The sequence below is a fragment of the Patagioenas fasciata genome, chromosome 18 (genome assembly GCF_037038585.1).
Source record: "Patagioenas fasciata isolate bPatFas1 chromosome 18, bPatFas1.hap1, whole genome shotgun sequence".
NCBI classification, from domain to species: domain Eukaryota; kingdom Metazoa; phylum Chordata; class Aves; order Columbiformes; family Columbidae; genus Patagioenas; species Patagioenas fasciata.
In genome coordinates this window covers 1,081,675-1,107,013 of record NC_092537.1, presented here as the reverse complement: position 1 = coordinate 1,107,013, position 25,339 = coordinate 1,081,675, and the positions used below count along the sequence as shown (strand labels likewise).

The following is a 25,339-nucleotide window of genomic DNA, read 5'->3' as shown; positions in this document are numbered from 1 at the left end:
AACGGTTCATATATTTATTCATAAGCCAAGTTATCAATAAAAAAAGGTTCCATACTAAAAGGCCTTTACATAGAGTTTGCTGTTCATAAAACCTTTGTGTTTTTAATCCTTTTTTTTTTTTTTTTAAATTTTTTTAACCGTTGGCTTTCTTTTCTCCTCGTTGCGTGTGGTTTAGTGTTGCCGCTGGAAAAGCCCCTGTACACATTTACAGCGCGGGCGCGGCGGGCGGGCAGGGCTCGGCAGGACGGGCCAGCGTCCGCCGGCACCGCGGCCACCCCGCTATTGCACTGGGACGGGGGCGGCGGGACCCCCCCGCCCCGCGCCCCCCGCCCTGCCACCGCCCCTATATACAGAGCTCCCCCGCTGTCCTCGTCCCAGCCAGGCTGGGGGAAACAGTGCATTGAAATGGAAACGCGACCCCCCCCTCCCGCCCCATATTATTATTATTATTTTTTTTTTTTGTTTCATTTTCTGCTTTTGTTGTTTTTGTTTGTTTGTTTTTTTTGTTGGTTTGTCTGTTTTCCATAAAACTCCCCGGAAGAAATACAATATTTACACGCAAAATAAATAGAACAACACACCTGATTTCTGCTTTACCTGCTGGCAAACAGTCAGAGGTACTAGGGAAAGTATGGCTTGTAGGGGACCCCCCCGCGCCCCCCCAGGATGACGATGCCGACGATGCCCCCGCGCCCCCTCCCCAGCCACCCCGGGCTTTGCATAATCGCCGGGAAGGAGCCCCGCGGCGGGGGACACACACGGGGGTCTGCCTGTCCCTGTCCCCACCCCGTGCCCAGGGGGGCTGGGGGGGTCAGCAGAGGATGGGGACCCCGTCCGCGGTCACCAGCCGGCCCGTGGTGGGGTCATAGGTGCCCGCTAGGTAGTAGAGGTCCTGCCGGTCCTGGTACTTCTTGCTGCGGGTCATCTGCTCGTAGTGCTCCCGTCCCACCACCTGGCACTTGTGGGAGATGGTCTGCACGTCGTTCTCGTCCTCGTGGCACGACTGGTACAGGGCGTTCTGCAAGGGACACCATGGCGTCACCGGCCGTCCCCGCCCCCGCCAGCCCGCCGTCCCCAGCGCCCCTCACCTTGCCGTCACTCTGCCGCTTGCCCAGCTTGGTCTCCTCGGGGTGGTAGAACCACTTGACCTTGACCACCATGTTGCTGCCCCAGGACTCCCACATGCTCTCGATGCGCCCGATGTAGGGCAGGTTGGGCCGCCCGGCCGAGAGGAACACGGCGCAGTCCCCGATGCGCAGCGTCTCCTTGCCCCGCACGATGGCCTTGTAGAACAGCTTCCGCGCCTTGCCCTTCATGCCCCGCCGCTGTGGGGGGACCGGGGGGTCAGGGACATGGGCCTCCCAGCCCCATACACCCCGCCCCCCCAAACCCAGGCATCTGGGGAAAATGGTGCTGAGCCAGGGCAGGATGCACCCACCCGCACCCTAAGCCACCCCACTCCGTGCACCCAAGTGTCACAGGCGGGGTGACCAGCACCCTGCAACCCCTGGCACCCCACCCCACACATCCATGCATCCGTGCCCAATACCCCATGCACCCTGCCCTGTGCACAGAGACCCTGCCACGCACCCATGCGTTCTGCCCCACGCACCTTCCCCGGCGCCCAGGCCCCTGCATCTATGCACACCGCACCCCTCTCCCTGCACCCATACACCTGCAACCGTGCACCCCGCGCTGTGCACGCGAGCACCCCATGCACCTGCACCCGTACACTCTGCAGCCCACCCGTGTCCCCGTGCCGAGCAGCGGGTGCTCCCGCAGCCCCTGGCTGTACCTGCGTGGGGTTCCCCGACCACCTCCAGAGCTGGCGCGCGGGCAGGAAGGCAGAGATCTTTGGCCGGTTTTCCACCGAGGGCAGGCGCTGCCTCCGGGAGAACTCTTTGGCTTTGGAGAAGCTGAGTGCCTCCTTGCGCTTGAGCTTGGCCTTGGGGCCGGCGGCGGCGGCCTTGGTGAGGAAGCAGCGCTGCGAGGCGCCGCTCTTGGAGCGCAGGGCCTCCGGCTGCGCCAGCAGCGCCGGCACCGGGTGCGACAGGCAGGTCTGGAGCAGCAGCGCCGAGTCCTCGTCCTCGGAGCTGTAGGAGGAATCCTCGTTGTCGGAGGAGCAGAGGCTGGAGGTGGAGATGGAGCCGGAGCTGGAGGAGGTGGAAGAGCCCGAGGAAGAGGAGGAAACCGAGAGGCGGGTCATGAAGCGCGAGGGCACGTCGGCGCCCAGCCCGCCCGCCTCCTCGTCCTCGTCCATGTCCGAGTAGGAGCTGTGGCAGTCGCTGTCGCAGTTCAGGGCGAACTCGGCCTGGTCCGAGTATTTGCGCAGCGCCAGCCCCACGGGCAGCTGGTGCACGGGCACCCGGCCCTTCCTGTCCTTGCCGGCCAGCGCCGCGTGGCCGTAGCCGTGGCTGGCCAGGGGCCGCTCCAGCTTGGCCCCGAAGTCCTTCTCCGCCAGCAGCAGCGCTTTGCAGTTCTTGTTCTTGGGAGACGTCACCCCTTCGTGGTCCAGCTTCACCAGGTACTCGCCACCCGCCTTCCTCCGGCTGCTTTTGCCCATTTCTGCCTCCAGCCGCTCGGCTTTCTTGGAGCGCAGGAGTTTCTGGGCAGCTGGCAGCACCAGCCCGGTGCCAGCGCCGAAGGAGGCGTAGGAGCTGGCGATGCGGCTGAAGGAGTCGGCGCCGAAGCCATTGCCAAAGACGGGGGCGGCGAGGTGGTGGTGGTGGTGGTGCACGGGGAACACGGCCTCCTTGGCCCGCAGCTTCTTGGTGCTGCCGTTCACCTGGAACAGGTTCTGCAGCACGGCCGAGCCCTTGCTCGCCGCCTTCCGCTTCGTCTGCGCCACCGCCGACCAGCTGAGCAGCGGCCCCCGCCGCCCCAGGAAGGGCTCGCTCAGCACCGGCCCCTTCCCGCCCGACAGCAGCTCCGCGGCTTTGCCTGGGGGGACACAGGGGTCAGGAGGGGCTGTCGGCCAGGAGGGAGGACACAGGAGGGAGGCAGGGACCTGCACGTCCTTCCCTGCGGCCTCATCTCCATCCCCCGTCACTGCAGCGCCCTGCGCCACCTGTCCCCACCCCAGCATCCCTCCCTGCACCCGCCATACCCCGCTCCAACCCCCTGCCTGCTATCCTCCCACACACCTGCATCCCAGTGCCCTTCCCTGCATCCCTGCATCATTCCCTGCATCATTCCCTGCACCCCAGCCTCATTCCCTTCATCACTCCCTCCGTAACCCCCTGTATCCCAGCACCATTCCCTGCATCATTTCCTGCATCCCTGCATCACTCCCCACATCCCAGTGCCCCTCACACCAGCGCTGCCGGCACCGTCTCCCTCGAGCACCCCAGGGGAAGGTGGCGTGTGGGTGACAGCCCCCCCATACCACTTTTTTCCTTGCCGGCTGCTTTCTTGCCCGAGTTCCTGGGGGGCTCGGGGCCGTCGTGGTGGTCCGGGCAGAGGCCGGGGGGCAGCTCGCCGGGGGGGCCCACGTCACTGCACGACCGCTTTGTCCGCCGGCAGGAGCTGGAGACCAGCAGCGCCGGGGAGGGCTCGGTGCCTGTGGGAGAGCACGGGGTCAGCGCCGGCCCCACCGCCCCCCGTTCCCCCTCACAGCCCCCACCGCACTCACACTGGATCTTGAAGTCAGGGGGCAGCAGGCGGATGTTGGAGACGGCGATGTGCCCCGTGTCCCCGTCATCGAACTCCACCATCACTGCCTCGGGGTCGTCCTCCTCCTCATCGCTGGAGGAGCCTGTGGCACGAGGAGAGCTGTTGGGATGGGGCGGGGGTCCCGGACCCCCCACGCACCCCCAGCCACCCACGGCCGCTCCTCACCTCGCACCACGTTCCCCGGGTACAGGCACCGGGATTTCTGGCTCCAGTAGGCGCAGATGCGGGTGCCGGGCGGGAGGCTGCGGCGCGACTGGGGCCGCACGTCGAGGACCTGTGAGGAAGCGGCGTGATGGGCTCTGGGGGCACCCCCTTCCCCACGGGACACCCCCCGGCCCCCACCCCGCTCACCGCCTCCTGCAGCAGCTGCTCCTGCGAGTAGATGCGCTGGCGGTTGCCCCGCTCGCCCTCGATGATGATGCTGTAGCTGGGGAGGGGGCACAGGGTGGGGGCTCAGCATCTGCCGGCAGCCCCAGCGCCGCCCCCCCCGCAGCAGGGACCCCCCCCCGGCCCCCACTCACATGTCGGGGGGCTGGATGGTGCGCACGCTGCCAGCGTAGAGCAGACTGTCCTCCTTGGGGATGAGCACGTGCAGCCCGTCCCGCAGATCCTCCTTCTGGATGGCGCAGGTGTGGGGCAGGGGGGAGCGGCGCCCCCCCCGCGCCGCCCCCGCCAGGCACCCCCCGCCCTCCTCCTCCTCCTCCGAGAAGCTGCTGTTGTCATCGAAGTCGAAGTCGTCCTCCACGGTGAAGCTCTCCAGCAGTTTGCTGACCGCGCGGCCCTTGCACTGCACCAGAGGGAGCGCCAGGTGGGTGGGGGGCGTGGGGGGGCCGTGCTGGGGCGGGGGTCCGGCCGCCGCCTCTCACCTGCTTGGTGGCCACTTTGCTCTTGACCTTGGCCAGCTTCTTGCCCTTGCTCAGGATGGTCTTGGCGCTCCGGGGGGAGAGGGCCAGCGAGAGCGCCCCGTTCTTGCGCTGCGGGAGGGGGGTCAGAGCCGGCCAACAGCCCCCCCGCCGCCACCCAGCCACAGCTCGGCACCTCCAGTCTGTGCCCTGGTGGCCCCAGTCCCACCAGCACCCCCACCCTGTGCAAACCCTGCACTCCCTGGTCCCACTGGTGACGCCCATCTCCACGGCTGCATCGATGACCCCCATGCCGTGCAGACCCTGCACCCCCCGGTCCCACTGGTGATGCCCATCTCCACGGTTGCATCGATGACCCCCACGCCGTGCAGACCCTGCACCCCCCGGTCCCACTGGTGACGCCCATCTCCACGGTTGCATCGATGACCCCCACGCCGTGCAGACCCTGCACCCCCCGGTCCCACTGGTGGCGCCCATCTCCACGGCTGCATCGATGACCCCCACGCCGTGCAGACCCTGCACCCCCCGGTCCCACTGGTGGCGCCCATCTCCACGGCTGCATCGATGACCCCCACGCTGTGCAGACCCTGCCCTCCCGCGGGTGCCCCCGACCCCGCTCACCCTCAGGGCTGACTGCAGCACCTTGCTCTTGCGCGTCGCTTTCTTCAGCCTCTCGCTGGCCAGACGAGCCCCCTCATCCCTCGACCCGAAGTGCCGCGGGTCGGTGCCGCCGAAGAGGCTGCCGGGGGGGGCGGTGGCGCTGGAGCCACTGGGGGCTGCTGGCCGGAGGCTCTCCTTGGCCTTGGCCTTCAGCTTCTTCTTGCCGCCCTCCTCGCAGCCGCCTGCCTTGCGCCGCACCGGCACCTTCTCCAGTTTGCTGGTCCCCGGCTTCACCGGCCGCCGTTTGATCTTCACCTCGCCCTCGGGGCTGCCGAGGCGGCAGGGCCCTGCGGGGGGGACGGGGCTCAGGGCACCCGTGGGTGCCCACCCAGCCCCGGTGTGCCCCCCCCGCAGCGCGACCCCCTTACCAAGCAGCCCCTGCCGCTCCTTCTTCTTCTTCGCCTTCTCGTTGGCCTCCATCTTCACCACGGAGGACGGGGAGGGGCCCAGCACGGCCACGGGCACCGAGGGCAGCAGGGACAAGCCTGGCTCATCGTCACCGTCCTCGCTGTCTGTGTCCCCGTTGTGCTCGTCTGCAAGAGGAGCGGGCAGCGATGAGCGACCCGTGCGCCCCCCATGCCTGGGGAGAAGCTGCTTCCCCGTGCGCGATGGGGTGAGCTGGGGCCGCCCCCACTCCTGCAGCTGTTCGCACCCTCCTGTCTCAGCCCCCAGCCCTGTGCCGCGCCCCCGTGCCAGCCCCACCTTTGAAGCCCGCAGGTTGGTGGGGGTCGGCGTCCTGCGCCTGGTACTTGGCGGCCTTGGCGCTCTTGGCCCGGGACAGCTTCTTCTGGATGCGGCCGCCGGGGTTGGGGTCTTTCCGGCGGAAGGGGCTGATGCCGGCAGGGAGCCCTTTGCTCTTCACCTTCTGCTTCAGCTGCGACACCTTGTGAGCCACCTTGCAGGCCAGCTTGCCCTGCGAGCCGCTCTTCTTGCACCGCACCTTCTCCTGGGGGGCACAGGGAGGCTCGGGAGGCGGCCGGGACCCCCCCGGCCCCGGGGTGGTGTTCACCGGCGGGGGGGCCGGACTCACCGGGGAGCCCTTGAGGCTGCCGAACGCCCCCTCGGTCAGTTTGCTCCTCTTCTTCTTGGGCTTGGGGTCCCCGCGCAGCTCGGCACACAGCAGGGACAGGCTGGTCTTCACCGCCCTGGCGGGGAGCGCGGCGTGGGCACGGGGCCCCCCAGCCCCGGGATGCATCCTGCACCCCCAGATGCAGCCCACACCCCTGAATGCATCTTGCACCCCCGGATGCATTCCGCACCCCCAGAGGGATCCTGCACCCCCAGATGGCCCCTGCATCCCCTGCTCACATCCTGCACCCCCCGGCCACCGCCAGCCGCTGGCACCCCCTTCTTCCCCCCCATAACCTTCACTCACTCACTAATGTTTTGTGACATAAAACCTAGAGATTAATTTTTTTCTCCCCTTCTCTTCTGTGTTAATTGAAGGCACCATTTAGCGCAGATTTAACTGTTATGAGCGAGCGGGGGGGGCCGGGGGCCGCGCGTGCACACGCGCTCCAAGCGTGTTTGGACTCACTCAGAGGATTTATGCAAATGGGCCTGTCGGGAGAGGCAATTTGTAGCAGAGAAGGACAATTATACAGGGCCCGGGAGTGGGGAAACGGCTGCGCCGGGCGGCTAATGGGTAATAATAAAGCGCCGGCAGCGATGAACGCCGCTGCAGCGTGACCAATGGCTTTATATGGCGCAGATAAAGAGGCTTTTATGCAACGCTGCTCCCGCGGCCGGCGGGGGGGACACGGCGCTGCCGCCCGGCCGAGCCCCCCGGCGCAAGAGGGTCGGGAGCGGGAACACGCCGGAGCGAGCGGCCAGACCGCTCCGAAACGCGGCTCTGCCGGTGCACGGCGCGATGGCCGGACCCCAACCGCGGGGCTGGTGGCCCATCCCCAGGGACAAGGACATGCGGTGCCGGTCACTCACTTGACCTTGCGGCTCTCGGCCCGTCCCAGCGTGCTGGAGTGTTTGCGCTTCCGCGGCCGCCCCGGTCCGCGCCGCGCTGGGCTCCGCGAGCTCTCGTCGCGCCTGCAGCCGAGAGACCGGGGGCACCCTGAGCCGCGGGGCCACCGGTGGCCCCTGCGCTGAGCCCGGCTGAGAACGGCCCCAAACTCATCGCACCGGTGGCCGCGGGACGGGGACGGGGACAGGGACGTACTCGTGGTCGTGCCGCCGCTGCAGCTTCACCAGCTCCCGCTGCTTCTCCTTGTAGCGGCGCTGGAGCTCGGCCAGGCGCATCCGCACCTCCACCTCCTGCGTGTTGAGCTGCTCCATGGCCGCCTTCAGCGGACAGACCTGTGGGACCGGGGGGCAGCTCGAGCACCGGCAGCCTCGGCCCTGGGGCTGAGACCGCACACACCTCAACCCCCCTCCCGCCCTGGTCACGGGTGGGGAGACACTCACAGCCTTGGTTTTGGGCGTCCAGGTGTACTTGCGGCGGGGGACGCGGGCGCGGGGCGGCGGGGAGGCGGGCAGGGGGCTGAGCGCGGGGGGGCTGCCGTCCCGGCTGGCCGCCTCCACCAGCGACCAGGCGGCCGCCACCGTGGCCAGGTTCTGCAGGTTGAAGGCCAGCAGGTCCTCGTCCTCCCCTGCCGGACGGGATGGGAGGTCAGGGCGGTCCGGGGGGATACGATCGGACCCCCGCGCTGACCCTCATGCTCCTGTGCGACAGCCCGTGCACAGCGCGGTGGCACCGGGACTGCGACCGGGGCTGTGCAGGGTGAGGAGGGCTGGCTGTGGGGCAGGGGCCATGGGGTGCAGGGCTGTGCTGTGGGGAGCCAGGGACAAGCGGGATGGGCAGGGGACGGTGCACAGGGCTGTGTGCGCGGCACGGCCAGCGTCCCGTGTGGCCGTGGGGCTGGGGCTCGGTGAGCAGCGGCAGCCAGCAATGAACTCATCGGCGAGCAGAGCCAAGGCTGGGCTGGGAGGTACACAGGGACGCGGTGATGTGCCCCATCCAGCCGCCCCATCTGCAGTGGGGCGAGCAGTGGGGCCCCACAGCTGCCCCACGGCGTCACAGCCCCGTGCCACGCACGGCCACGGGCAGCACCGAGCACGCCGGGCCCCGCCGTCACCCGCCCGCGGCAGCGCTGGGGACGCGCCAGGACGGCGTTCCCCGCCGGGGCCCCGGGATTCCCTGGGGAAGCCGAGCCGGGAGGGAATCCCGGCGCCTGCCTGGAGCCAGCGCTGGAGCGGAGCCCCAGAGACCGCCCCGGGCTGCGAGCAGGGCCTGGACACGGGCACCGCAACACCAGCTACCGCAACACCGGCACCGCACCGCTAGCAACGCACCCTGCGCCACAAACAGAGCCCCGCGGCGCACACAGCCCCTGCACCACGCACCACGCAGCACCGCCAGCCCTGCTCGTGCAACAGCGCGTGCAAGAGCAGCCCCGGTCCTGCACGCCCGCACGGCTCCCCCGTCGCACACCTGCCGCACGATCCCTTTGTCACACCTCACACACCCCCCTGCACCCCCGCGGGCAGTGGCCCCGCAGGCAGCACCCACAGGACGCAGTGCCATGGGGTTGGAGTTACGGGGGGCACCGGAGGCACTCACCATCCAGGGCCAGGTCGCAGCGGCGCCGGCGCAGCTCCAGGTCGGCGAGCTCGCTGAGCAGAGCGATGCCGGGGATCCCTGAGGTGTGCGGGGCGGGTGAGGGGGGCGCCGGGGGGGGCTCCCCGGGCGAGTCCAGCGCCGGCAGCTCCCCCAGGTCGATGCCGGCGGCGATGAGAGCCTCCAGCCCGCCCGGGCAGCCCTGCCGCCCCCCGGGGCCGTCGCCATCCTCCTCCTCACAGCTGCCCTCCAGCTCGGAGCCTTCGCTGTCGCCCTCTTCCTCCTCCTCCTCCTCCTCGGCGGGGGGACCAGACGAAGGGGCCCCCACTGCAGGCAGCGGGTGCTGTTGCTCTGGCGGGTTCTGCTCCGGCGCTCCCTGAGCCCTGAAGGGCACTGGCGCCTGCTCCTCGGTGCTGCCCGTGGCCGGGGCCGGTCCCCGCTCCCCACACAGGGGTCCCGGGCTGAGCAGGAGGTGGTGGCGGTGCAGCAGCACCCCGGGACCCTCGGCCATCGCCCCCCCGGCCGGTGGCTTCCGTGGGGGTCCCGGCTCCTGCAGCACATCCCCGGCGGGGCTGAAGGTCCGGGACTGCTCGGGCTCGGCGGGCGGCGAGCCGGCGTGCATGGTGTCGGGGTCGGCCGGCTCAGCGGAGTGCGCCTCGGAGAAGCCCATGCCGGCGGCGGGGTAGCTGTAGCCGGGGGGCAGATCTGCAGGGAAGCAGGTGACGCTCAGTGGGGACCCCCGCACCGCGGCCGCCCTCCTCCTCTCACCGCCCCGGCCCTACCTGGCTCCAGGGACTTGGGGTAGTCACGGGGGGGCTGCCCCTCGCCCCGCTTGTCCTCGCCGTCGCTGCCCTTGCTCTGGACGGGCAGGGGGCTGTCAGCCGGGGAGCGGGGGGCCACGGCGGAGCTGGCGGTGGGGCAGACGGGTAAAGTGCAGGGGGCCGCAGGGAGGGTCACGGGGCACTTGGCCGGGTGCCGCAGGGCTGGAGAGTGGCAGCAAGGGGACAGCTTGGGGGGCCCGGGGGCCGCCGAGGCCAGGCCCTTGGCCGGGGGGTTTAAGGCAACTGCTTTGTGGGAGGGTTTGAGGGGCTTCTCAGGACCCCCGTCCTCCAGCTCCAGGGGCTGCTCCTCTGGCTTCCGCTGCAGGGGACACAGAGGTCAGCTCCCACCAGCCCCCACCGCCCTACAGCCCTGCCCCACATCCCCCCTGCACCCCACAGCCCAGCCCCACGGTCCAAACTCTGTCCCCCAGCCCTGCCCCACATCTCACACAGCAACACCTCAGCCCCCAGTCCCACATCCCCACCCCCTCCATCCCAACCTCAGAGCGGCCCCATGTCCCACAGACCAGCCCCACATCCCATCCCAAACCAGGCCCCCCCCGGTCCCCCGGGCACCTGGACGTGCGCCTGGCGCTGGATCTCGAGGGCCTGTGCCGCCCGCTGCTGCTGCTGCTGCAGCGCGTAGAGCTCCTGCTGCCGCAGGAACTGCGAGCGCGGGTACACGGGCAGCTGCCCCGTGTGCTGCAGGTGGGTGCCGGGACCCCGGCCCGGGTACATGGGGGGCCACAGCGACGCCTGGTCCATCACGTCGGCTGCCGGGGGTGGGGTGTCAACCAGGGACCCAGCTCAGGGTCACCCTGCAGACCCCAGCGATGCCCCCCAGCAGCACTCACAGGGACCCCAGCAATCTCCCTTGCACCCCCAAAACAACCCACAGGGACCCATCTCCCAGCCCCTGCACCCACAGCAGTACCCCCAGCGACACCATCACGCTCCCCTGCACCCCCAGAAGCACCCAGAGACCCCACCTCCCAGCCTGCACTCCCAGTGACCCCATCTCAGCCCCCCTGCGCCCCCACCCCCGAGCCCCCCAGCAGCACCCCAGCCCAGCCTCACCCAGCGCGTGGGGGGTGCTGTGGGCGGGGGGCTCGGTGGGCAGGATGACAAGCTGGGCGGGGGGGTCCTGCGAGAGGGGGAACACGGGCTGCATGGTGCTGGGCATGGAGGCGGGGAAGGCGGGCGGCAGGTTCTGGTGCAGCGCGGGGTGGCCGATGCCTGCGGGGCCGGGGGGGTGTCAGCATCAGGGCTGGGGGGCAGCACTTGGCCACCCCACTGGCACAGCCCCCCCAGTTTGCCGGCGGCACTGACCGTAGGAGTGTCCCCCCATCCAGATGGAGGGGCTGCGTGTGCGGGGCAGCCAGTGCGTGTGCGCCGGGTGGCCATGGGGGGCGGGTTCCCCCCCGAGCTGCCCCGCGGGCAGCGAGGAGCCCCCGGCGATCATCAGGTGGGGGGTCAGCTCCCCGGGACACCCCCCTGACGGGTGCATCCGGGCAAATTCCACCAGGTCCTTGTTGTCCCTGCAGGGAGACGGGGGACACAGGGCAGCGTGCTGGCACCGTGGGGACCCCCCCGCTCCCCCCACGGCACTTACTGGAGAAGCAGCTCTCGCCCCGGCAGCCCCAGGCGCTCCTCGCAGAGCCGGCCCCGCTCCTCCTCTGCCTCCAGGTCGATGAGGTGCATGGGCCGCGCGGTGCCTGCTGTGCCGGGGACACAACAGTGGCATCAGCGCGGCACCGCCAGCCCCCGCCACCCCCCAGTGCGCCCCGGTCCCTACCTTTGATGCTGGCGGCCGCCCGGCCCTGCCGCCCGGAGCCGCCGCCGCCGTAGGAGGGTTCTGGGCGCCCGAGCGTGTCCTTCTGGCGCGCCACGGCCACCGCGATGCCAACAGGCGGCTGCCGCACCTCGCCCTCGCCGTGGGCCAGCCCGTCGTGCTCCCGGCCGCGGGCACAGTCCGGCCGCTCCAGCTCCGGCTGCCCCTTTCCCGGGGGAAACTTGGCATCTTGGTGGGCGCAGCTGCCCTTGACGCCCCCCAGCCCCACGAAGGGGGGGCCCTTCTGCCCCCCCAGCAGCGCCTGGTTGCTGTATTTCAGCAGGTTCTTCATGGCCGACACCTCATCCGGGGCGGCCGGGACCTCCTGGCCCAGCACCGGCCCCTGAGTCATCAAGGCAGGCGGCTGCAGACTCGCGCCGAAGGGGTCCAGGTACGGCCCCTTCCGCTCCTCCGGCACGGCCAGGGGTGGCCCCTGGCCCTGCACGCCCCAGGGGGGCAGGGGGGGTCCGCCGTAGCCCAGGGCGCTCAGCTCCAGGGGTTTGCGCTTGCCCTCGGAGCCGGCACCAGCCGCCTCCGCCTCGGGGTGCTGCTGGTGCCGGATCCGGGCCACTTTCTGGGGAGCCGGCCCGGGAGGGGTGTCCTTGGGGGGGCCCTTCTCTAAAGTGCAGCAGGAGGGGCCGACCCGGACACCCAGCGGGTCGGGGCGGGCGGCGCGGGAGCAGTCGGGTGCCGGCGGCACCTCGAAGTAGCCCTTCTCCAGAGCACCCTTGGGCGCCGGGGCCCGGCTGGGGAAGGGGGGCCCCTCGGCTGCCCCCCCGCCCAGGTACTCCAGCCCCTTCAGCCGGGCACCGGGACCCCCCCACTCCAGCCGCCGCTCCACCGGACCCTCCGCCTTCAGCGGGTGGTGGAAGGGGCTGCCGTACGCGGCCGGGGGCTCGGTCCCCGCCTCGGCGTGCCGCTCCTTGCCCTCGGCGCGCTCCAGCCCGCTGGCCTCTGCCGTCACCTGGAAGGAGCGGCTCTTGTCCGTCAGGTGCCCCACCGAGGGCACCAGCGTGGCCCCGCTCAGCTTCAGCTCGCGGCCGGCCGGCTCCGGCAGCGGGCACAGCACCTCGGGGCCAGCGTGCAGCTGCAGGCAGGGGAAGGAGCCGGCGGTGGGGCCGAGCGGGGCCGGCCCGGCGGGCACGGCATAGGAGACGGCGTGGTGCAGCATCTGCCGCCGCTCCACGCATTCGCCGTAGGGCTGGGGCACCTCGGGGGCCACCGGCTCCCGCTCGCCCCGGCACGGCTCCTTGGCAGTGCAGCGGGCGGCGCGGGGCAGGGCGCTGCCGGCACAGCTGGGCAGCACGGCGCGGCCAGCGTCACTGTCCAGGCCCTTGGCACCCAGCAGGCAGGACGCCAGGTGCTTGGGGCGGCCATCGCTGGCCCCCCGGGGGGGCAGCCCCTCCTTGCAGTGCCCCTCCGGCGGCACCGGCAGCACCGCCTTGTGCCGCTCCTTGGCGTCCTCCTCGGGCGGCCGTTCCTTGGGGTCGCCCTTGGCCGCCTTCTCCTTGCCCGCCAGGAAGCGGTCGAAGTCCTTGGGGGTCTTGGGCAGGGGCCCGGGCTCCCGCTCCCGGCTGCAGGAGCCGGTGGGGGGCCCGGGGGCGGCGTGGGCGATGCCGGGGAAGCCGTGGCCGGCGGGGAGCAGGGCGGGCTGGGCGGGCAGGTTGCGCAGGTAGAAGTTATCTGGAGGGGAGGGCAATGGGTGAGCTGCCCGCAGCCCCCCTGTGCCGAACGACAGCACAGTCCGGGCACCTGGGGCCGCGGCCGTGCCAGCACCAGCTCCCTGCTAACGAGGGGAGGAGCGCGGGGGAAGGCACGACCTAATTAGCTCCATTTTCCACCCAAACAATGTTCCCTATTAAGCACCCGCCACAATATTATGAAAAGCAAGAGCGGCAGCGGCTGGGCCGGGTGCCCACCGCCCCGCGCCCGCCGGCACTATCCTCTCTGGGGACCTGGCGCTTGTTTCACCGCCGCCCCACACCCCAACGCCAGGGACCGGCACGGGGACAGCACTGAGTCCCCCACCCCGTCTGGTTGGGGACACGTACCCCGGCGGGGACACCAGCCAGCCCCGGGGCTGCGGTAGCACCACGGTGCGGTGCCAGGACCCCGGTACCTGCCTTTCTGGCTCTCATAGAAGCGGTGCTGGCCATAGAGGACGTTGCTGTTGCCGTGGTGGTCCAGGTGGCTCATGGGCAGGAAGGTGGAGGCCAAGCTCCCGGAGAAGCGGGGGTACCCCGGGGCTGGGGACACGGCAGTCAGGGGGGGCTGGAGTGCGCTGGCCGGCACACAGTCCCCCGCGGCATCTCTGTGCCACGCCACGGCATGCACCGTGCTGCAGCAGCCTGGCCACGCACCGCTCTGGCTACAAACGCTTTGCCAGAGCCCATCATCTGCTCGGGGTCAGGGCCCCGCCACCCCCAGAGCTGCCGCCAGGCTGAGACCCTGCAGCCCATGTCACGGTGGCCATACCGCGGCGGCTCGGCGCGGCCCTTGCAGGCGCGTTTGCCGGCGCTCGGGCGGGCCGTCCGTCAGTGGCAGGCGCTGCCGGAGCCGCGTGCGCTGCCCGGCCCCCCCGCACCCCCCCGGCGCGCCGTGCAGGCCCCGGCACGCCGGGAGCCAACTGGCAGCCGGTCAAACTACCAGCTGGGCCGGCTGCCAGGGCCCCGCGCCAATACCACCTCCCCGCTCCTTAACTCTGTCGGCCCTCGCTCCAGCCGCGCAGGTGGGGACGCGGACACCGGTGTGCCGCAGGGCACCGGGGCCAGCGCGGGGCTGCGGGAGCCCGGGCCCCCACCACGCTCAGGAAGCGGTGTGTGTCCAACTGGGGCCGTGTGCGCTGCCCTGGGGGTCCCCACGCCGCAGCCAGCCCTGGCATGGGGGTCCCTGCCGCAGCACAGCCCCTGGTCAGCCCCGGTGACACGAGCTGGCCAGGGCTCAGCCCAGCTCCATTTCAGGGGGGGTGCCCGCACCAGCCCCTCCAGCCCACCCTGAGCTCTGGTTGGGGGTGCTGCACCTGCTCCCCATGGATGCCCGGGGGGTCTGTGGGGCACACTGACCGCTGTGCTCCCCCCACTGCCACCCCAAAGCTCGCTGTGTGCCAACCGCGTGCCTGCGCCGGCCGCCTGCCAAATCACCCCCGTGCCAGCGCCTGGGGGGTCCAAACCCATCTGCGTTGGATGTCACCCACCGGCACGGGGCAGGGCTCCAGCCGTGTCCCAGGCACACACACTGGGACAGTCTGTGCCCCCCCGCGGTGCTGCCACCCATCCCTGCCCCGGCGCCCGCTCACCTTCGTGGGAATGCGAGAACCAGATCTGGGAGGTGCCGGAGTGGGGCCCGCGGAACGCCGGCTCCGGGGGGGATGCAGCGGGGCCAGCGGGGTGGCTGGGTGCCCCCGAGCCCAGGCTGCTGCTCAGGAAGCCCCCCATGAAGGACGAGGCGGGCGCGTTCCCCATCAGGCCGCTGCCGGCTGCAGAGGAGAGGAGAGAGAGTCAGGGGGTCTCACGCACCCTTGCGCACCCACTCACCCAGAATCCTCACTCGTGTACACTCATGTGCAAGGTACTGCGCACAGCCAGCGGTACGTGTGTGCATCCCTCGTGCACACACATCCCTTGTGCACACACATCCCTACCGCACATACATTGCTCGTGCACGCACATCCCTTGTGCACACACGTCCCTCGCACACATACATTGCTCGTGCACGCACAACCCTTGTGCACACACGTCCCTCGCACACACACATTGCTTGTGCACGCACAACCCTTGTGCACACACGTCCCTAGTGCACATACATTGCTCGTGCACGCACAACCCTTGTGCACACACGTCCCTAGCGCACATACGTTGCTTGTGCACGCACAACCCTTGTGCACACACGCTCGCACCTGCCAGAGCCCGGGAGGGGGTGGCAGGAGTGCTGAGGACATGGGGACAGCCCACGGCAGCAGCTGCCCAGGGCTGGCACACCGGGGCGGGGGCAGAGCCGCACGCGTGTGCATGTGTGTGCACATGCGCGTGCGCACATGTGCGCAGGGAGGACGGGGCCGGCACGGGAAGCACAGGGCAGGGGAGCAGCCCCCACCCGGACCCCAGTGGCCTCCCCCGCAGCCCGGGGCCCCGTGCCCCTGGGAACACCCAGACCGGCGCTTCCCACACTGGCTGAGCCGTGAGGTCATGGTGGAAACATCGGAGCCAGTGGCCAATGGCCGGGCGGGAGCCAAGTGGCGAGCACTGGCCACCCCTCACCGCGTGGCCCCGCTCCCTGTGTCCCTGTGTGTGCCAGCGTGGGCTGGCAGGGTCACGGCCACCCGTCCCCTCCCCGGCACGGCTCGGCGCGGAGCGGAGGAGCCCGGGCTGGCCAGCCGCCCGGCCGGGGCAGGAAGCGACGCTTTGCTCTCTAAGCCGGCCCACGCTCCCCGGCTAATCCCTCCGGGATGCCTCTGGGATGAGTGTCGGGATGTGGTTTCAGGCAGTTTGCTCCTTCCTGCGCCGGACGGCCGGGACCCAGCGCGGGCAGGGCCGTGTGGGCCGGGGCACGGTCACACCCTGCCCACAGCCCTGGGAACCGGCACCGGAGCCGGACGCTGCCCCCGCCATGCCGGCACGCACCGGGACCCGCGGGTACGTCCTGCTGGCCGGCCGGGCCACGCCAACACGTCCCGGGGGAGCCGTGCCCGGTGCTGCCCACGGGCAGCCGCCCTGGCGCACCCCCAGTCCCGGCCGTGCCGGGGGACCCAACGCGGGGCGTGGAGCCGGCAGCGTGCCGGGCGGCTGTGCCGGGCAGGAAGCCGAGGTTTCCAGAACGAGCCTTTTCTGGAAGCTGTGAAACAGGCTGTAAAAAAATAACCCCCCCCCGATGGCGGCGGGGCTGGGCTGGCGCAGGGTTCCCGGGGGGGCTGGCGGGGCCACAGCCGCCGCTCCCCAACCTCCCACCCGCTGACTCACGCCCCCTGGCACGGCCGCATCCCTGGCGCGCTGGCCCCACGGCCGCTGCACCGTTCCCACCCGCCCCGGCTGCTTGCATGCTCAGTTTGGCGTGGTACAGCTCGGTGTGGCACAGCTCGGCATGGCACAGCTCGGCATGGCACAGCTCGGTGTGGCACAGCTCAGCATGGCACAGCTCGGCATGGCACAGCTCAGCATGGCACAGCTCGGTGTGGCACAGCTCAGCATGGCACGGCTTGGCATGGTATGGCTCAGTGTGGCACAGCTCGGTGCAGACCTTGGTGCTGCCCCCCCGGCCACAGCAATGGGGAGAGTAGGTAAGGGTCCCTGAGACCGTGCACAACTCATCTCACCCAAGAGGCCGTGCCAGATCAGCCCCATGCCAGGCGCGGGGCCATGGGGCAGATGGGCAGTGGGGTTACACCCCGGGCCCCCCCGATCCCCGGCAGCGTCAGCCTGGGAACTCCCTGGCCGGGCTCCCCGGGGCCAGCACCGTGAGTCACCCCACGGGCAGCGCTCCCAGCTCCGGCACCGGCACGGCCAGCCAGAAAATCCCCTGAGCCGGGAGCCAGCAGAAAGGAAAAGGGGGTCCCAGCCACTGGCCCCCAGCTTTGCTCCTCACACCCATGCCAGGAACCCCAACAGCTCCGGCACAACCGCACAGCACCATGCTGGCCACATCACCCCACAACCGCCCTGGCACAGCCCTGGTCACACCACATCTGCCCCCGTGCTGAGCCGGAACCCACGGCATGGCCAGGCAGGGAAACTGAGGCAGGGGAGAGGGGGCATGCACCGGTGGGTTTTGGGGTTGGTGGTGCCGGGACCCCCGAGGGGGGTCAGGGGAGGCGGCGGCCACAGGACAGAGTTAAGAGGGAGGGGAAGCCTCTTCCCTCCGCACTGCCAGACCGCAGCCGGGGAGCCGGGGGGGCCTTGGCCCCAAATCCCCAGTGGGTTGCACATGCGATGAGTGCGCTGGGTCTCAGCACAACCGCACGGACAGCAGCGGGAGGGTGCAGGCCGGGGGGCGAGCGCTGGTGGGATGGGGGTCAGTGAGGGGTGCTCCCCCCAAAAGCCGCTCTTCGCCCTCGCACCGATCCCGGCGCAGATGGGGTTACGCTGCGATGGTGGGGCCAGGGCAGGCGTGGGGGCTGCAGCCCCGGGGGTCGCTCCAGCCCAGCAGGTTTCTGGGTGAGGTCCCCGAGGGGCTGCCAGGAAAGGGAGGGGGGTCCCCAGCTCCCCATGGCTGCACCCACCAGCCCCCCACTGTGGGTGCACAGCTGCACCCCAATATTTAGGGGTTCTGTTCTGCAGAGGGAGGTGGGGAGGCTGCAGCCTCCCAGAGCCCCGGAGGCAGCCCGGGCGAGGTGCCGGTCCCCGGTCCCACGGCGGCGGGACGTGCGCGGGGTTGGGTTACTCCCTCGGCTATTTCGGGGCTGGAACATTCCTAGTGGGGCCGGGGCCAGGGCCGCACGCGGAGACGCCGGGAGCTGGCAGGGACCCCCCGCACGCGTCCCCACGGCCGCGCTCCCCGGGAGCCACCACCCCCGGGCCCGCGCAGGGGCAAGATGCAGCCCCCGGGCCCCCCCGCGCACTTCGCAACCAGTGCGGCCCCTTTAAATATTTGGCAAATAAGAAATAAGTGTAATATAATTTCCTCGGTGTTATAATTTAAGATTAATCCATATTGTTATGGCACTAAATAAATGCCGTAATATTGAAATGCAGTTCAAATTAGCTTGACAGAGTGCCAGAAGTACAATTAAAACGTTATCCGATGGGTAATCACACGGCAGTTGCTCCGCGCTAAGTGCCACTCGCAAGCTGTCGGCTTTCGGCAGAGGGAAGGGCCGGCGGAGCCGCCGCGCTCGCACGCCGCCCGGGCCGCGGTGCACGCCGCTCGGTGCACGCTGCTTGCACGGGGCTCGTGAGGACGGCGCCACCTGCACGGGCGGTGCGCACAGCTCGCTGCACGCTCCTTGCACAACGGATGCACACCGCTGGGTGCACACTCCTTGCACAACAGATGCACACCGCTGGGTGCACGCTCCCTGCACGGCCCGTGTGCACAGCTCACTGCACACTCCTTGCATGACAGATGCACACCGCTCGGTGCACACTCCTTGCACGACGGGTGCACACTCCTTGCACGACGGATGCACACTGCTGGGTGCACGCTCCCTGCACGGCCGGTGCGCACAGCTCGCTGCACACTCCTTGCACGACGGATGCACACTGCTGGGCGCACGCTCCTTGCATGATGGATGCACGCAGCTCGCTGCACACTCCTTGCACGGCGGATGCACACCGCTGGGTGCACGCTCCCTGCACGGCCGGCACTCACAGCTTGCACGCCTGATGCACAATTTGCACGCCCAACGCACAGCTTGCAAAGCCCAGAGGTCATCTCGGGAGCAGCCGCTGGCCCAGCAAGGGATGAGGCCACAGGGAGGGCCCAGGGGGTCCCTGTGTCCCACAGAGGCCACCGGGGATGCCACAAAACTTGGGGCCCGCAGTGACCCCGTATCACGTTGAAACCCCTGCAAAGTGCCGCACCCGCTGGGCTGTCTGTGCACCGAGCGCGACGGAGTAACAACAGCGGGTGCGAGGAATCGTCCCCTCCCTCGCCCCTGTGCTGGGGAACCCCAGCACCCAGCGGGGTCGGATCCTGCCCTGGGGGGATGCTGGGGCGCAGGCAGGAGGGCAGGCAGGGTGCAGGCAGTACATGGGCTGGGTGTAGGGAGGGCGCAGGCAGGGCACAGGCAGGACATGGGCTGGGTGCAGGTAGGGCACAGGCAGGAGGGCAGGCAGGACATGGGCAGGGTGCAGGCAGGAGGGCAGGCAGGGTGCAGGCAGGACACGGGCAGGGTGCAGGCAGGACACGGGCAGGGTGCCGGCAGGGCGCAGGCAGGAGGGCAGGCAGGAGGGTAGGACATGGGCAGGGTGCAGGCAGGAGGGCAGGGTGCAGGCAGGACATGGGCAGGGTGCAGGGAGGGCGCAGGCAGGACATGGGCAGGGTGCAGGGAGGGCACAGGCAGGGTGCAGGCAGGAGGGCAGGCAGGGTGCAGGCAGGACATGGGCAGGGTGCAGGGAGGGCGCAGGCAGGGCTGAGCTGTGCCCATCTGTTTCGTTTTACGGAGCGGATCAAGAAGAACTCCAAGAATGAGATTATTGGGTGAGCGTTTATTTACCACCGGGGCGGGGGGGAGCGGGGGGCGCAGCCCGTGTGAATCTCTGCAGAGTCACCCAATCGCCAAATCCTGCTATTTTTATTTTCTGCTGTAATTCCCCACTCGGCTGTCGCGTATCGCTGCCATCAGCACTCCGAGAGGAACCGGCTGCGGGGGCACTGGGGTCCCAGAGGGGCACCCCAATGCTCCATGGAGCGTGGCCGCACCCCCTCGGGGCACCAGCACCAGGCCTGGCAGGAACCCCCGCTCACACAGCCCCCGGCGCAGGGACAGAGGCGAAGTCCCCGCAGCCCAGGGAGCCGAGAGCCCCCCACCCCCAGGTTTGGGGCCATCGCCACATTTGCCGCTGGTGACGGGGCTGGCGGCAGCTGCCCGGCTCACACTGGCTCAAACCCCGGGTTGTCCCCCCATCGCACAGCGGCGGCTCCACACGGGTCCAGCTGATCACTGCCGAACAGAGGAAACCGCTCAGGGTAACTCCACAGGACCTGGGGTTCTCCGCACCCCGCGTGTCCTCCCCAGCCCCCCCAGCACGAGGAGCAGACGAGTTAATCTCAAAATCTGTTTTAACTTTGACACCAACTTTTCAAAACGTGGCGTGCGCGGTGGCATGGCCAGGCCGGCACGTGGTGCTCGAGGGGGAGCGGGGAGCCCCCGTGCCGGGGCCGTGCCGTGGCCTCCCAGCCCCTCACAGACCCGCGGTCACCACCGAGGAAGCCGCGATGCGGAGCGGCTGCAGCGCTGGCACCCGGCCCCACGTCACCACCCCGGCCGGGGGCCAGCGTCCCCGCCTGCCCCTCGCCAACCCCTCCCCAACCGCACCGGGGAACCGCGCAGCGCCCGGCCTGACACCGAGCCCAGGGAGGGGGGCAGCTCGGCCGCCCGCCAGCACCGCGCCGTCGGCTCACCACCCCGGCACCGCCGGGACGCGCACACCGGGATGCACACACACCGGGATGCACACACACCGGGACACAAAGCAGCACCAGGATGCAAATTGGCACCAGCAGGGTCAAGCTGCACACCAGCACCGTGTTTCACACCAGCACCACTGCTCCCGGCACATCCCGGTGCTGGTGCGAGCCCCCCAGCCCTGACAGACGTTGCAAGGCACCGAGGGCTCTGCCACGGTGACAAACAGCCCGGCACGATCTCAACTATATATTAGTCCATAAAAACGTCAGTAGGGCAAAAATGGAGGCCCGGGTGCAAAGTATGAGCTCGGCCGAGCCTCTGCCTGAATTTCCCACCCCCTGCCCACGGTGGGACCATCGGCCACGCTCGGCACAACTGCACCGGGGCAGTGGGACCGCGGCCCCAGCTGGGCTGTGCCCCAGCAACACCGCGATCGGGGAGCAGGGGCTGCACCCCAACCCAGCCGGGGGTCCCTGAAGCTCTGGGGGTCCCCGGCACCCCACGCCGCCAGCACCGGGCAGCACCGTGGCTCCCCACACCCCGGCCCCCAGCACCGTCTCGCGCCGTCGTTTGCATGGTCCCGGTGCCAAAATCAGATGCAAACCAAAGCATTTGTTTGCAATAACTGCACAGCCCTGAATTATGGCTTTAATAAAATCAAACTAAACAGTTTTTATCTCCCCTTCCCAGGGCGGCCTTTGGCCCCCGGCAAAGGCTCCTGGGAGGTGTAGTCCGGTCCGGCACCGGGAGCCATTTGGGGGAACGTGGCCGGAGCCCCCCCGGCCGGCGCGGTGCCCCGGGGCTGCCGCGTGCCACGCCGCCACCGCCACGGCTGCCCGGCAAACCGCTGGCTGGCTTTATTTGCTGGGTGGGGTAATTATCAATCATCGGTGTTAATTACCGCTCCGCACGCTGCCACGGCTCCCGTGCCGTGGGGACACGGGGGTGCCAAACCCAGGGACCCCTCCCGCGGCCCCAGCACCGCACTGGGCGCTAAGTTATCATTTTCATTTGCTCCACAACATTCCCATAGCCGCGGGAGCCTCCACGCGCGGCTCGCCGGGAACGGCTCCGGCTGCCCCGGCCCTGCCAAAGCCGGGAATATTTTTAGCTCTTTCTGTTGTTGGGTTTGGCTTCTCTCTTTTTTTTCTTTTTTTTTTTTTTAAGCAAGTTTCTCCCGGGGTATTTTTAGCCTGATCCATGTTATTTTAACAACCTCCGTTGCATTCAGGCTCCCATGTGTCGCCCAGGCCCCGGCGGACAGGAGGATCCACGGCCACACCAAGAAGCCAGCGGCACCGTCCCCAGAGACCCCCCCAGCCACAGCAAAGCAGAAAGGGGCTGAGCCCCCACCCCGGGGACAGGCACCGAGCTCCCCCCAGGCTCCCTGCACCCGAAGCCAAACGGGGAGCCCAGGCAGCCCCCCCAGCGCAGCCGTGGCCCCGGGGGGCCCAGCCAGAGCAGGGGGGCCACCGGCACAAAGCGAAACCGCCCCGGGCGCGGTCCTGATCCGGCACCGCCTCCCGGCACCCCCGGTGCCCCCTGCCATCCGCCTCCTTCCAGGAGCCGTGGGCCCCCGCCGCTACCCCCCCGCCAGGCCGGCCGTGCCCCCCGCCCTAATCCACGCACTAATTGTAATCCCATTAAAGCAGATATAATTTTATTAGTATTCACAGCTCATCAAGGCAGCGACAATAACCGGCGCTGCCGCCGTGCCGCGGCGAGAAAACCGCCAGCGCCGGCGGGAAGCGGGGGGCCCCGGGCAGCGCCGTGCCGGCCCGGCACGCTGCATGGCACAGAGCCCGGCGGCAGCAAACCGGCTCCCGCTGCCTGTCCCCTCGAACCCCCGCACCCTGCGTCCCGCTTTGAGCGCCCTGCACCCTGATCTCCCCTGCGCGGCCGCAGCCTCCGCGCACGCCGCCGACGACAAAGCCGGGCAGGCAGCACACGCTGGGGATGCCGGTGCAGGATCCCGTGAGCCCCATCCCGGTGCCGGCACGGTCGGCTGTGCCATGCTCGGCCGTGCACTGTGCTTTTGTCCGTCTCCGGCAAGACAGCAGCTGCAGAGGCGAACGCAGGCGCTGCAAACCTCTTCTCAGCCTGACACTTCGGCGCTTTATATAGAGCCGGGCTTTGCCGGCCTTCCCTGCCGCTGCACCACGGCACCGCCGTGCCGGCCCCGCGCATAACGGCCTCCTTGTTTGCCCAGAAAGCGCTTCCTTGTTCGCGCACCGGGATCTGGCCGAGCCGGCCCCGGGGTCACGCTCCTCCCGAACCGGCAGGGAAATGCCCCCCCGTGTGCGTGAGCCCCCATACACCCACCCCTCCAAATCCACTGGGCGCAGTGACAGCGGGCACAACACAAAGAGGAGGCCGAGTCCCCGGTGCACCGGCCCCCCGCACCCCTCCCGGCCCTCACGGCGACCCCTCTGACCTGTGTGCGTGGCCATGGAGATGGGCGCGGGGAAGTACTTGGTGGGCTGGAAATGTCCGGGGGGCTGCACGGCACCGTGTGCCGAACCCGCCACGCGCCCCGTGCTGTGCCGGTGGCCCAGGCTGCCCCGCTCCGACAGCAGCCGCGGCGGGGGCGCGAAGTCACGGCCGTCCATGCCGGGGACACCCACCCGCCCGCGCGCTGCCCGCGGGGGGCACGGCGGGACGCCGATGCGGCTCCTCGGCGCGGCCGGCAATCCTCAGCGCCGCGGCGTGCCGGGCTCGGTGGCAGCGTGCCGCGCTCCGCGCCGGGGATCCCGGCTCATCCTCCGCTCCTGGTGCAAAGGAGAGAAAGGAAAACGTGAGAGTACGGCCAGGCTGGGGGGGGTACATCCCCCTCAAGTCCCCGAGCTCAGCCCCCTATTTCCCCAGCGCACAGCTTCCAGCTCTCCCAGTACACAGCTCCCTTTTTCTCCAGTATCCCCCGTGCACGTTCCCTGATTTCCCTGCCATCCCTGAAGCACAGGCCCCCCAAATTTCCCCGGTAACCCCCATGCACGAGCCCCAGTTTCCCCAGTACCCCAGTGCACGATCGCCCCATTTTCCCGGTGCTCCCGGGCTCCCCGCCCCGTCCTGGGCACGGCCCCGATGCCCGCGGCACCGCTCGTTGTTCTCCCCGCTGCTCGGGCCCTTTTCCCTGCGGTGCTCGGGACCCGTTCCCCGCCGCTCGGTTCTTTTATTTTCCCCGCCGCTCGGGCCCAGCTTCCCGCCGGTGCTCGGTCCCCGGCTGCCCTCGGCTTCCCCGTGTACGGGCCTTCGTTTTCCCCGGTGCACGGGCCCCGCTTCCCGTTGCACGGCGTCCTCCTCGTCCCCGGCCTCCCTGGTGCACCGGCCCCGTTTCCCGTTGTCTCCCCGGTGCACGGCGCCTTGCCCTCCCCGGTTTCCCTTCTCCTCCGGTTGCACGGCCCCGCTTCCCCGCTCTTTCCGCAGCGCACGGCCGCTCCTCTCCTCGCTTTTCCCGGTGCACGGCGCCTTCCCCTTCCCGGTTTCCTCCGCCCCGGCTTGCGCGGCCGCCGCTCCCCGGGATTTCCCCGGTGCTCCAACCCCTCGCTCTCCGGTGCTCGGCCCGGTGCTCGGCTCCCGCCCGCCGCAGCCCGCCCAAAGCGGCGCGGAGCCCGCCCGGTGCGCCGGGCCCGCCGGGGCATTGTTCTCGGCAGCGCTGGGGCCGGCGGGCCCGATCCGGCGGGGACACCGCGGCTGCCGGGGCCGGGCCGGGCCGAACAAAGGGGCGCGGAGCAGCGAGCGCGGCCGGCGACCCCCGGGCCCCCCCCGGGCCGGGGCTGCACGTCCCCGGGGCCGCTGCAGGCGGCGGAGCGAGCGCGGCCGCGCTGTCCGGGGGTGGCGGAGCGCAGCCCGGGGAACGAGAAACACACGCACAGCGACAAAAACAAAAGTGTATTTTTTTTAAATAAAATTGAAGAAAAGCAATGTTAAAAAGGCAATTTTTTAATGTAAAAAAATAACGCTAAAAATATTTAAGTGGAAATTATTTGAAGAAAAAAACCACATCACTTAATGTAAAAAAATTACTTAAAAAAATTCAATGCAAAAATGTTTTAATGCAAAATATTTAAAGGCAGAGATTTTTAGTGCGAAGGTTTCTAACGCCAAAAAATATTTTCGTGTGAAAAATTAACGCGAAATAATATTTTAACGCAAAAAATAACAATAAATATTTTAATAGGAAAATAAAACGCAAAATATATTTTGATGCAAAAAAAAAAAAAACCACAAAAATAAATTGAGGCGAAGAGGAAAAAAAAAAAAAAACAAAGAGAAAAAAAAAAATTAAAATAAAGCCAAAACAACACGAACCGCCACAAACCCCGCACGGCCGCAGTTACTTACCGGAGGGGCGTTCCGCGCGCGGGGCGAGTGCGGTCCCGCCGGCGCGGGGCGGCCCTGGCGGGGTGCGCAGCGTGCTCCTGCCGGTGCCCGTGCACTGCCCATGCACCGGCTGCTCCTGCAGCAAAGGGAACCGGAGGGGGGGGGGGGGGGGGGAAGGGGGGTGGAAAGGGGGGGGTGTAAAAGGGGGGGGACCCCGCCGCGCCTCCCGCTCACGCCGCACACTCCGCCGGGGCGACGCGCCCCGCATGCTAATAAGCGCGTGCCCCGCGCGCGCGCCCCCTGATTGGCCGCCGCGCGGCGCTCGCGCCCCGCCGGCTAATCCCCTCCCCTATTTTTTTTTTCCGCCCCTCTCCCTCGCCCCGCCCCCGCGTCAAGGGGGGCTCTCCCAATAGGCTGGCGCTCCGCCAGCCGCCTGCCAATCAGAGCGCGGCGGGGGTTGCGACGCTGAGCGGCGGCGCCTAATTCAAGCCCGGCGGATGAATGGGAGGGGAGGGAGGAGCGCGCATGCGCCGAGCAGCG

At 69.0% G+C, this 25,339-nt stretch overlaps 1 protein-coding gene across 1 annotated transcript; it reads right to left on the bottom strand.

Moving 5' to 3' along the window:
* On the bottom strand, positions 1-24,975 carry BAHCC1 (BAH domain and coiled-coil containing 1). The gene is made up of 27 exons (XM_065852168.2): positions 24,821-24,975; positions 22,914-23,247; positions 14,714-14,893; positions 13,542-13,664; positions 11,383-13,101; positions 11,200-11,305; positions 10,917-11,125; positions 10,665-10,823; positions 10,164-10,360; positions 9,549-9,906; positions 8,770-9,471; positions 7,614-7,798; positions 7,369-7,505; positions 7,137-7,238; positions 6,226-6,340; positions 5,898-6,141; positions 5,564-5,728; positions 5,157-5,482; positions 4,539-4,646; positions 4,194-4,459; positions 4,024-4,099; positions 3,838-3,946; positions 3,632-3,754; positions 3,386-3,559; positions 1,796-2,940; positions 1,089-1,325; positions 1-1,018 (listed from the first exon to the last, which is right to left on the bottom strand). The coding sequence occupies exons 2-27, from the start codon at positions 23,086-23,088 to the stop codon at positions 812-814; spliced, it is 7,647 nt and encodes a 2,548-aa protein (XP_065708240.1). The 5' UTR covers positions 23,089-23,247; positions 24,821-24,975; the 3' UTR covers positions 1-811.
* Between the last annotated feature and the right edge of the window lie 364 nt (positions 24,976-25,339).

Excerpts from the sequence above, each read along its gene's own strand:
- BAHCC1 (XM_065852168.2), bottom strand. The coding sequence starts at position 23,088 with ATGGACGGCCGTGACTTCGCGCCCCCGCCGCGGCTGCTGTCGGAGCGG. Across the intron at positions 10,361-10,664 it reads CAGCACCCCCCACGCGCTGG|CCGACGTGATGGACCAGGCG; the intron begins GTGAGGCTGGGC and ends CACCCCCGGCAG. Across the intron at positions 3,755-3,837 it reads CCCGGGGAACGTGGTGCGAG|GCTCCTCCAGCGATGAGGAG; the intron begins GTGAGGAGCGGC and ends CTCGTGCCACAG.